The sequence below is a fragment of the Chelmon rostratus genome, chromosome 16 (genome assembly GCF_017976325.1).
Source record: "Chelmon rostratus isolate fCheRos1 chromosome 16, fCheRos1.pri, whole genome shotgun sequence".
Classification (NCBI taxonomy): domain Eukaryota; kingdom Metazoa; phylum Chordata; class Actinopteri; order Chaetodontiformes; family Chaetodontidae; genus Chelmon; species Chelmon rostratus.
This window is the reverse complement of record NC_055673.1, coordinates 3,712,880-3,725,380: the sequence shown is the minus strand read 5'-3', so window position 1 is coordinate 3,725,380 and position 12,501 is coordinate 3,712,880. Positions and strand designations below refer to the sequence as shown.

The following is a 12,501-nucleotide window of genomic DNA, read 5'->3' as shown; positions in this document are numbered from 1 at the left end:
TCTTTTTCTTTTTCTTCTTCGATGTTTAATGGCACCTGGCTTCCTTGATGTTGCATTACTGCCACCCTCAGGTTTTACCCTCCATCTTTATACATTTTAAGGGGATGCTATAGCATCGCATAGAGAACATTATCTGTCCATTCCAGTCGTCTTTAGAAAACAAAATATCCATTGTCTCCCTTGCACATTGTCCCCATAGTCTAATATACATATACGTTGTCCTCCACCTGCCCTATTTCCCATAACTGTGTCATCATTTCTCATTTGTCATGCATACATTTCCTGCATTATATAAGAATACACTTAACAGTCTCAGCCTCATGACACTGATTGTAAAGGCCTGTTGGGTGTTTTCCTATGATGAATAGCGTTCTGTAAAGGTGACTGTGCCCAACTCTCAGCTCTTAATATGACTTTCCTCTTATTTCTTCTACTTCTTAATATACCCACTCCCCGAATGTAAATGTCTTCCTTTTGCTGCGTTACCCCAATGCTGTTGCCTCTGTTGAGTCGTTTTCCTCCACACTACTGTATGCCTCTCCGTTCTAATTGATCATTTAATATTGACTTCAACCATTCCGTTTTTGACTGCTTCTTTCGGTAATTTATCTGCTCTTGCATTTCCCAGGACACCTGAATGTGCCGGGACAAACTTGAATGTCTCATTTTTCCCCTGTCTAACTATTCTTGAGTGGGCACACAAGATTTCATAAGGCGGATCCTGATGACTCCCGGCTGTGCCTGACCTGACTCACTACATGTTAATATATTACTGCAGTTAACCTGTTGTTCTCTTGTTAAAGCCCACTTGGTAACTGGGCACAGCGGCTGCAGACCCTGGTGTGTTTTTTGAGGATCCTTTGATCAGTCAAAGTTAAAATCTGAATACTGTCTTTATTTTTATGGTCCCTGTAACTACAGTATTCACTGGTTAAATCAGCATTGTTACTACTGCACTTAACTCTGAGTAATTCTAGATCAACACAGGGATTTTCTAATATCCAAACAGGTCTAACTGGCCACACTACAGTAGCACCAAACTCCTTATCATATACTTCCATATCTTTTGCTACTTGCCCCCTTATATTGATCCAGTAGTTGGCCATCAGTTCCTTCCTACATTCCTAACTGCTCCTAAACATTATCTTAGAGCCCGAGCAGGCATGGTACTTCCACAATCTAATTCGTACTAAGGCTACATAAATATGTTTCAGCGATGCAAAGTCAGCTCCCCATTCCAATCCTGACAGAAATCTCATGACATTTATTTTTTTATTTTATTTTTTAATTTTTTATTCACTTTATTAATCCCAAACTGGGAAATTATTCTCTGCATTTCACCCATCACTGCAAACACACACATGCAACATGCAGTGAACACACAGGAGCAGTGGGCTGCCGCATCAGGCGCCCGGGGAGCATATGGGGTGGTTAAGTGCCTTGCTCAAGGGCACATCAGCCGGCTAATGGGGGGGGGGGGACTGGCAGTTTCTCTGCCAGTCCGGTGGGGGGAATCGAATCGGCGACCCTCTGGTCACAAGCCGCTTCTCCAACCTCTAGGCCACGGCTGCCCCCAATATCACTTTTTTACATTTATTAATGATGCATGTAATGTTCTCTGATCAAAATACACTCCCAGAACACTAGTTTTGTTTTTGCCAAATTTTAATGCCCATTTTGTTTCCCACTCTTCTACTTGATTGATCCCATATTGCATTCTCTTGACTTGTTCATTAGAATATTATTATGTGTGTGCAGCTTTACAGCAACTTCCTTAAACCACTGGCCAACTCCACCTTCTCTTTTATACGTTACATTTGGCTTGTGCAGATGGGGCGTCGAGCAGAGACTGTTGCTTCTCGTCCTCAGGAGTCAGAGTGAAATGCTTCAGTGATTAATGACAGAAATAGTAAACAGCCAATCAATTAATTCTCAAATATGAAGATCTTTTCTCTGCTTCTGTCATTGCCAACTGAACATACATATATTTATCCCTTTTTTCCCACAGAACTCCATCGTGTGCAAACAGCGACCTCTCTATGTCCACTGGAACATTTAAAAAATATATCATCTATCATGATGAGAAATAACAAGATAAGATAAGATTAGATTTTATTCATCCCCAGCTGGGGAAATTCGAGTGTTACAGGCAGCAGACAATAGCAGTAGGAATAACAACAGAATAGAAAAATACAAAATACAAAATAAACTTGACTATATATATATATATGTATATTTTACACAAGAACTATACAAATTATAAAGGAAAAATATATATTGCTACAAAAGAATTATAAAAAATATTCTGCCAAAAATTCAATGAGAATTAAACAGTTTTAACAGAAATTGCACATGGTAGTTACGGAGTTCAGTCCAGGGTTTACTCTATTGCACAGTAATTAACATATAAGTATACATAGGTTGAGTACTTAAGGAGAATGAAAAAGTAATATTGCACAAGATATTTCGTGTATGTGATTGCAGGCTAGTAAACATAAATCACACGGTTAGTTAGTGTTAGTTTAGTTGCTGGATAATCCAATTAAACATCTTCCCTTTGATTCCCAGTAAGTGCAGTTTAATCAGAAGCCCCTCTTTCCATAACATGCCACACCTTACGCAGACCCTCAGGGAGCACAGCAGGCATAGAACAATGTCCATGCCAGGACAAGGGCTCGGATCGAGATGACCTTTGGCCTCCTGAAGGCCCGCTTCCAATGTCTGCACCATCTGAGGGTCAGTCCAGACAGAGCATGCAATATTACTGTGGCTTGTGCTGTCCTCCATAATGTGGCCTGCCTGAGGAAGGAGAGGGCCCCCAGAGTGCCCTCAGATGACGACAGTGGTCGGCTGATCAGAGACCAATATGTTTTAAATTATTTAAGTTAAAGTGCATTCTGTACATTTAAGTTGAATATGGCCTGCAATAGCAGATAGCTATTCGTTTGGCCTATTGTGCTGTGTACTGTGTGGACAGGCCTGACATTTGTCTGTTCATTTGTTAATTATGGATTTGTCCTGCATTTATTCCAGTGTGCAGACATGCAAGGTGTTTTATATACAGACCTTTGAGAATGTGTATTTATTCTTGTGATGAATAATATGCTTTGATTCTGTGCTTTCTATCTTGTAGAGCACTGTGTGACTTCACTTTTGAAAGGAACTGATGGATTACTTGCTTTGATTTATTCTATTCAATAAAGGAACGTCATGTCATCATGTCACTGTATGATGTGTATTTTTATATTGATTGATTCCAAAGCAAACAGACAAAAAGTGATAATGATAAAAATAAAGAAGAAAAAAAGATGTCACCCTCTTCAGTTCATGTTGATCTCAGATTACATGAAAGGGAGTAGGAAGAAATGTAAATTTATTAAACCCTACCCCTTAAGTATTACATTTTTATCAAAAGAATCATGACTGAAACATCCTGATTCATCCTCAACCTACACATGATCCATATATTCAGCAATGACCGATAAATAACGTGCACAGTATGCAGGCATTGACAGTTACATTATGTAAAGAAAAAAGTGTTGTGATTCACAAACACACCCAAATACCTATTAGTCATTACTATATCTCGCAAGAATCAATTCTTTATACCTTTTTTTAAACTGACTTATGTTAGATATTTGTTTTTTCTCTACACACAATTTGTTCCATAGTTTTACTCCACAGATCGTAACACAAAAACTTTTCAATGCATTGCGCACTTTAAGAATCTTGAAATTTAACTCACCCCTTAATTTATAACATCCCTCTCTATCACAAAACCGTTTCTGAACATTACCTGGCAGTAAGTTATTCTTTGCTTTATACATTATTTGCATAGTATGCATAGCATAGTATTTGCATATATATATAATATATGATTGCAATTAATGATTACAAATGTTTAAATAATGACAGTGGGTCTCGTTGAATGTGATAAGAATGTGTAGTGGGAGGTGGAATAAATATTGGTTTCCATTTGTGGTCACTGCTGACTGAGATAAGGGATGAAATTAAATAGAATAGAGCAGGCTAGCTCCACAGCTCCAAAACAAAAACAATGATGCAAATGAAAAAAACTGCGCAGCAGAAAGTCAAAACAAATACGTTAAAAGCAACAACGATGCAAATCCAAAGGCAGCGCAAAGTCTAAAACACACAAACTCCGAAAACAAATGCAAGAGAGAAACGCTGCTTTTCTCAGATACACGACTTTCTGTGCGAGTTAGTGATGTGAGATCAGCAACGAGAGTTCAATTTACAGCTGAAATGTTTGTTCTGGTACAATCTTACCACTAAAGTCTGTCATTCAACCTGCAGCTGCATAATAAAAAGAAGATGACAGGACTTCAGCTTTAGTCGTCGCTCGATGCACATTTTCAGAAATCCAAATAGTGCTCATGATCTAAACTTTAGTCTCACACTCTAATTTAATCTCTTGTTTTTAAGAGTTAATCTTAATCTTGCTCTGTAATCCACTCCACAGCTCTTCAGAACCATTAAACAGTAAAAAGTACAGTGGGAAGAAATTGTGTTTTCATGATTAATTTATTTTCACTGAACTATTATTGTTTTACAAATCTTTTTAAGTTCATTGCCACTGAAAAACTGAATTGACATGCTTAACTATGTTTGTATTTTATCATTTAATAAACACAGAATTATTTGGTTTTGACCTCTAATTTGCATTCATCACGTTATCCTGGTGTTTAGGATGATTCATCATTATTTGTTCGGCCTATTTGCTCTTGGTTTATTTCAAGATTTATTGGTATATTTTTTCTAGACTTTCAGGTATCAGTCAGGTCTATTGAAATAAAGGTAATCAATAAAAGGGCAGCGGATCATCAAGGCACTTCCTGTATCACGTATCATAGCCACGTGTTGACTGTTGCTGTTTGGAACTTTTCTAACTAGTTTCTAGTGACGTAAACGAGTTTCTTCAGTCCAGAGTTGATGTGAGCACACATATTGTATCATCTGTTCTGTTCCTCCACATTGATGCCGATTTGTCGGATCGACAGCTGCAGAGGGAAAGTGAGTCCCAGGCCATGGCACGTGCGCAAAGGTAGGCGTGGTTTAAGGTTTGTCTGTGCGCCGGCGCGCGAAGGAAAAAACCCACTAACAATTCATTGGAGGGTGAAGTCTGAAGGAGGTAGAGGAGCTGAAACAGCTCGGTCCTTCACGAACTCGACTTTATCAAAACAAGATGAAAACGTTGTTTTTGTTGCTTCTCTTCTGTCACGTTTCATCATCAGGTGAGATCACATTTTAAATCTTTACTTGAACCTCTGTGCGTTTTCTTCCTGCGTAGCTCATAGACACTGGAACTTAAGTTTCACTTTTGTATCAACTTCATAGACCTGGTGTGTTTTAACTGAATCAAGCTGAATGCATCATATTTCTGAGTGTGATGTGTGAACTGTATTTATACTGAATGTGTAAACCTTGTTTGTCTGCAGTGAAACACTCCCTGAAGTATTTTGTAAGTGGATCTTCTGGAGTCCCAAACTTCCCAGAGTTTGTGGCAGCTGCAGTGGTTGATGGACATCTGGCTGCTTACTGCGACAGCAACAGGAAGATACTTGAACCAAAACAGGAGTGGGTGAAAACTTTATTAGAAAACGAACCTCAACACTTGGAGATATGCAATGCAGCGTGTTTTGAGATTTTGCCAAACTTCTTCAAAGCCAGGATGGACCGTTTTAAGCAGCGCTTCAACCAAAGTGGAGGTACAGTATGGGATGTATTGTGGTTCACTTTTTACTGCTGTTCTGCATCTCAGTTGTAAAGTGACCCTCTACAGACCCGGCAGATGATAATCAGATGTCATTTTATTCTGAAATTTAAATAGAAATTAATGTAAATGAGCCGACCACTACCCGTCAGTCAGCCTGCAAACATTAATCAGCTGCTGGTTAAACTTGTTGCTGCAACACTCAAAGTAATAGAATAACAATCATTGTAACATTTAAACTGTGAAACGGAAATTGGGTTTCATCACTCAAGTGCAAAGAAAAACTGCACTGATTATGTGCTCTTGAATCATGAGCACAGCACAAGACTTGGAGAATCACAGTACATCACACAATGCAGCAATATATTTGAAATCATCTTTTCACTGAAGATTTCATCTCTACATCATTATCAATCACAGTGTCTGTTTCTGTCTCTCAGGTGTCCATGTTTTCCAGAGGATGAATGGCTGTGAGTGGGATGATGAGACTGGAGAGATTCAAGGTTTTAATCAGTACGGTTATGATGGAGAAGACTTCATGTCATTCGATCTGAAGACGTTGACGTGGATCGCTCCGAAACCACAGGCCGTCAGCACCAAACTGATGTGGGATGCTGAGAAAGCTAGAATAGAATCTCATGAGAAGCACCTCACTGAGATTTACCCTGAGTGGCTGAAGATGTATTTGGCCTATGGGAAGAGCTCTCTGCAGAGAACAGGTACGATCACATGACCTGATGTATTTATTTATTTATTTATTTGAAATGGATAATACACATTAATGAACATCAGTATGTGAGTACATGTGTAAATGTGTCAGAGTTAGCAAGCCTGCTAATTAACATCCGTAGTCCCTTGGCAGGTAATAGACAGACAGACACGTGGTAGACGAGAAAAGAAAAAATGTAGTTTCATGGACACAACAATGTTCATACAGCCTGCTCAGACTGACCTGCCATTGTTTTATCACTCCATCAGTCTGACTTCACCTTCTTTCTGATCGTTTTCTGTGGCAGTCAGATTTGATTTGGTCCTAATCAGACATGACTTTCCATCAGAGCTGATGCTGTGACAGTCAGAGCACAGTGAGCATGAGTGAAGGAAGTTTACACAGTTTCAGTGACACTGTGGTTGATGACTTTGCTGTAAAGTATAAAAACAGGAAGATCTTCTCCTCTCTGACTGCAGTGGGTTTCTTTCGTGCTGCTGTAGTTCCCTTCTCTGACTACAAACAGACAATGTGGAGGTTGTGGAACAAATGTGTTGTTATGTCGTGCTGTTATTTGTTCTTCTCTCTCTCTCCCCCCTCACTTTCTCTCTCTCTGTCTCTCTCTCTCTCCCTCTCTCTCTCCCTCTCTCTCTCCCTCTCTCTGCAGAGCTCCCCTCAGTGTCTCTCCTCCAGAAGACTCCCTCCTCTCCAGTCAGCTGCCACGCTTCAGGTTTCTACCCTGACAGAGCCTCACTCATCTGGAGGAAAGATGGAGAGGAGCTTCACGAGGGCGTGGACCTCGGAGAGATCCTCCCCAACCACGATGGAACCTTCCAGATGAGCGCTGACCTGAAACCTTCAGCGTCTGAAGACTGGGGGAAGTACGAATGTGTGTTTCATCTCTCTGGTGTGAAGGACGACGTCGTCACCAGACTGGACAAAGCAGCGATCAGGACCAACTGGGGTAAGACTGAGATCAGAAGGTGCTGAATGGGACTGCAGGTCTGTTGGTCGTTGAGTGTTAGTCACGATAGTCACTGGTCAGATCATATGAGCTGAACAAGATTATCAAAAGATCCTTTTTGAGGTTTTTAAAGCCACAGAAAGCTTTAAAGTATTTTACAGACCGTGTTGTTTTTCCCACACAACGACAGGTTTGTGCTGCCTGTTCACTCTTTACTCAGCTCAGAATAAAACAATGTTGACACCTACGAAACATGATTTTACTCCATCGTGTCTACTTTGCTGAACTGAGGAGAACTTTAATGTTCATCATTTAGGTTTAAGTGTTTCAGTTCCATTTTCATTTATTTATGATGCATTTATTTGTTCACAGTGTCAGTGTGTGTCTTTCACATCCAGCACAACAGATAATGGATGGATGTATTTCTGTTCTAACCTGCTTTATATGGACTGAAATGTGTTGAAATGTGTCTTAAAATCCATGATTTGATTGCTCTGAATGGTCTTAAATCTATTTTCAAAGATCTGGATCAGAGTCGTTCAGGTGTCGGTGCTCTGACTGATATTTTTGGATGCATGGCCTGTGCTGCACTTTGTTCTTTGGGATGTTTGATGTTGATAAATGTGCCAGTCTTGATTTTTAATTCTTTTTTTCTTCAACAGAAAAGCCCGGTGACGTCCTCATCACTGCTGCAGTGGTTGTTCCTTCTCTCATCCTCATCGTCGCTGTTGTTGGATTCATCATATACAAAAAGAAAAAAGGTGAGAGAGACGGATGGAGAGATTTTCTGCTTCGCTGACTTGTTCGGTCCTTTGATTTTAGTCTGTGAGTTGATGCTTTTATCCGGGTTGAAAAAGTGAAACAGGCTTCAGTTCTCTGCACTCAACAGTTTGCAGCTACCAACACTTGAAGCTCTGTGAGGCTCAGAGCCTGAGAGTCATGATAATATGACTGTACCATGATGATGAGGGAGAGACGTGATGAGAAAAGAGATGAAGTGAGGACTAAACAGAAGGATAGAATGGATTCATGTTTCAGTGTGAGTGAGCAGAAGAGGGATCATATTCACTGGGGATCAGCTGATGAAAGATATTCTGTCGTTTACAACTGTGACTGAAATGATTTGTCTTTTGTTCTGATTTCAGTCAAACCACGTCCATCTCGTAAGTAAACTTTGATTCTGTTTCCTCTGATCTGACACACGCTGTATGCTGGAGATGAAATGTTTCACATTATTGTGCAGAGAGGACTGTTTCTGAAAGTTGAGTGCAGGATGAGTGGACTTTACACTCTTTGTTTCTCACCTTACAGCTGTGCAGACAGCACTGAGCTCTCTGAGAGCCTGAATCCAGAGACCTGAATGACAAACACACTGGAGGAGTCACGTCATGTGTATCATTTGTCAGTGTTAAATGTTTTTGTTTTCTCTCAGATTACAAGTTTATAATTGATGTTTGAAGTCATTTTTAATAAGTATGTCTTATTTTTCCATGAATCTTCATTTGATTTTATATTTCATTTGAATTTAATGCCACAATGTGTTTCCAGTCAGCATTTTTTTAACGTTAAAAGGTTTTCAGCATATTTCCAGCGCTGTCTTGTGGTTTTAGAATAATTACATTAGCTACTCTGATTATAGTGTTCAAAATGATTCAGAAACAATTATTGAAACATGTACTTTTCCTTGTTGAGGCAGATCAGGGGACATCATTCTGGAAAAGTTTCTCAGACAGCTGCTGACTGCTGGCTCTTGGTATAGTGGAACAGAGACAGTGATGGTGGTTGGACCACTGAGTGGCCTTCAAATATTAGAAATAAATCCATTCAAACTGAATTTCCAAACTACTTTTGGAACGTCAGTGGATCAAAAGTTGAGCACTTAAAGACAATTGCGAACAACTTTAATGATTATTTTGTTAATGTTGGACCTACTTTGGCAAACAAAATTATTATGGACAATCAAAATAAAGAACTCTTTAATGGTTTAATCAAACAGAATTTAAATTCTATGTTTCTTTGTGGGATGGAAGAAAGGGATATCATTGACGTTGTAAATAAGTTCAAGAATAAAACATCAACTGATGTAAACCTTATTGATATGTGTACACTTAAAGAGATCATCCATAGCATTGTAAAACCTCTAACATATATATGCAACCTTTCCTTCCAAACAGGCATCTTCCCACAGGACATGAAACTAGCCAAAGTAGTCCCCATCTTTAAAAATGGTGACAGACACAGTATGGACAACTACAGGCCTATAGCTCTACTGCCACAATTTTCTAAAATTTTAGAAAAGCTCTTTATAAAACAATTTGATAATTTTATTGAAAAATACAATATTATAAATGAACAACAATATGGATTCAGAAAGAACAGAACAACTACATATGCAGTGATGCAGATGGCTGAAGAAATAGCTGATGCAATCGACAACGATCTTCATGCAGTAGGTATCTTCATAGACCTAAGTAAAGCTTTTGATACGATTGATCATAATTATGTGCTGGAAAAAATGGAACACTATGGATTTAGAGGGACCGTTCATGCCTGGTTGAAAAGTTATTTAGAAAGCAGACAGCAATATGTTCAAATTAATCAAAGACTGTCCGAATTTAAACCGGTCACCTGCGGATTGCCTCAGGGCTCCATTATTGGCCCCAAATTGTTTATTCTTTTTATAAATGACATTTGTCATGTTTCCAATAAGTTAAAATATGTCATGTTTGCTGATGACACAAGTTTGTACTCCTCCGGTGAAAATTTAGAAGAACTTCTGCACACTGTTGAACAAGAACTTGGAGTGTTCAAAACTTGGTTTGACGTCAATAAATTATCTGTTAATATAAAGAAAACTACATTTATGATATTTGGAAGCCAATCTGAAAGTAATATTAAATTAAAAATCTCTAACATTGAAATAGGAAGGGCTTGGGAGACCAAATTTCTCGGGGTTGTGATCGATCATAAACTAAACAGGAAAAAACATGTTGAGTATGTAAAGGGGAAAATCTCAAAATCAATTGCAATCATGTACAAAACCAAAGACATGCTAAATTATAAAAGTTTATATTTAATTTACTGTTCTCTGATACTGATACTACAAAAACGAGCCATACACATCATAAACAAAGCTGGTTATTATGACCATACAAATCCGTTATTTTTAAATTCTCATGTATTGAAGTTTAGAGACTTGGTTTATTATAGAACAATGCAAATTATGTTTAAAGTAAAAAATAAAACACTACCAGTGTGCGTAAGTTTTTCAGAGTGTCTGAGAGTAAATATGAGTTGAGAGATGGAAGCAAATTTGTGTTACCAAAAGCTAAAAAAGAGGTTAAAAGAAGATGTATTTCTTTTAAAGGGGTTCAGCTGTGGAATAGTGCTGATCTCAAACTTAAGCAATGTACTTCTTTTGTTATGTTCAAAAAATCATTATGTGGATTTATATTTAGGAGTTATGGCTGTAACTGAAAAAAGGGGAAAAGAGATATGTATGTGCATAAGTATGTATTAATGTATGTATGTATGTATTTTTTGTTTGTTTATTCTTTCGACTTGATACCATGAATTGTGTAGCTTAAGATGCATAGTAGGCGGGCATTAATAAGCTTTGCTGCTGCCTGAGCCTTTTTCAGTCAAAATAGCTTTTTTTTTGTGGTTCTTTTTTTCTTTTGATGCTTTGAAGTGTATATATGACTGAAATAAACTAACTAACTAACTAACTAACTAACTAACTAAATGTAGATATGAGGTTTGTTTGTGTGACTGAAGGATTTAAAGGTGCGTTAGGTTAGGTTCTATGGGAACTGTCTGTACTGATGCACATAAATAAATGTGAAAATCAAATGTATTTTTCTTTCTTTTTGTTTCATTTTTCAATAAAATCCCCAACTTTGAAACGTTTGGCTCTTTCTGTGAGTCCACACTTTCATCTGTGACTGTAGTTTCAGTAACATGAATATTAGCAGCATTGTAATATCTTGTCATGTTGTTGTTATCTCACTGTCACTGAGTGAAAATGACCCAGATCCATGTGTAATCATTAACTATGGGCCAATCCCAAACCTTCCCATCAAAAATACTGGACAAAGGTTTAATAAACAGCTGCTTAATTATCTTTCCATCCACATTGTGAACATAAAACATGATGTGTTTCAGTCTGGTTCCAGATGGACCTGAAACAGCCCTCATCAGAGTCATCAGTGACCTTCAGATCAACAGTCATTTGAAAGATGAACTTCAGAATTGATGTTGATGTTCTAACTGAAAGGCTCAGAGGTTCAGTTGATCCATCAGGTCCTGCTCTCCACTGGATCTCTTCCTGCTTTACGGCCAGGAGCCATGTTTCCATTGGGAGATTAATCTCCGTCCAAAAGGATCAATCCTTTGACTTTTTCATTTATACATGCTCCCACTTATATATATATATATACTCATTCATATGCTGAAAGCAGCACAGCTGCATTGTTCAGTCTCCTCTGGTGAACTCAGTCCAGTGAACAAGCTGCTGAACTGTACTGGACTCTAATAAATTAATAAAAAATGAAATGACACTGTGACACAACGAGGAAGTCGGGAAACTCAAAGTCATACTGGACTCTGATCTTATCTTTGAAACTCAAGAGGAGGAACCTAAATAAAGGCAGCTTTTCATCGCTTCAACAACACACCAGGATTGACATGTCAACAGGCAGTAAAACAGCTTCATGAGTTCATCTGAAACAGGTTATATTACTGTACTTCTCTCTTTGTGAGATTCTACAAATAAACATGAGCAGTTTGTTCAAAACGCTGCAGCCACAGTCCTCATTTAGTTAATTTAAACACAAGATACTTGTGCTCAAAAAGAGGATTCATTCTCAGTGAAGAACCTTGGAGCTCTAATCTGCCTCTATACCTGCCAAAGAGCAGTGATTCCTAACACGTCTCTGGGGGTCATCAGGTGGAAACCTCCCTTCAACAGTGTTTCGCCTACTTAGTCCCACTACACCTCCAGGAGGTTAGGCAGTGAACTCCGGCGTCCCAGAGTCACCCCCCCTAGTGCCAGTTCACACTGCTCCTACACAATCCAAACAGCACCGCCACGTT

The 12,501-nt window shown here is 38.7% G+C and overlaps 1 protein-coding gene across 1 annotated transcript; it reads left to right on the top strand.

Annotated features, from left to right (window-relative positions):
- The first annotated feature begins 5,123 nt into the window (after positions 1-5,123).
- On the top strand, positions 5,124-8,830 carry LOC121619474 (major histocompatibility complex class I-related gene protein-like). The gene is made up of 7 exons (XM_041955214.1): positions 5,124-5,255; positions 5,460-5,729; positions 6,175-6,453; positions 7,111-7,407; positions 8,070-8,168; positions 8,553-8,570; positions 8,719-8,830. Exons 1-7 carry the CDS (start codon positions 5,207-5,209, stop codon positions 8,751-8,753), a joined length of 1,047 nt encoding a protein of 348 aa, XP_041811148.1. The 5' UTR covers positions 5,124-5,206; the 3' UTR covers positions 8,754-8,830.
- The last annotated feature ends 3,671 nt before the right edge of the window (positions 8,831-12,501 follow it).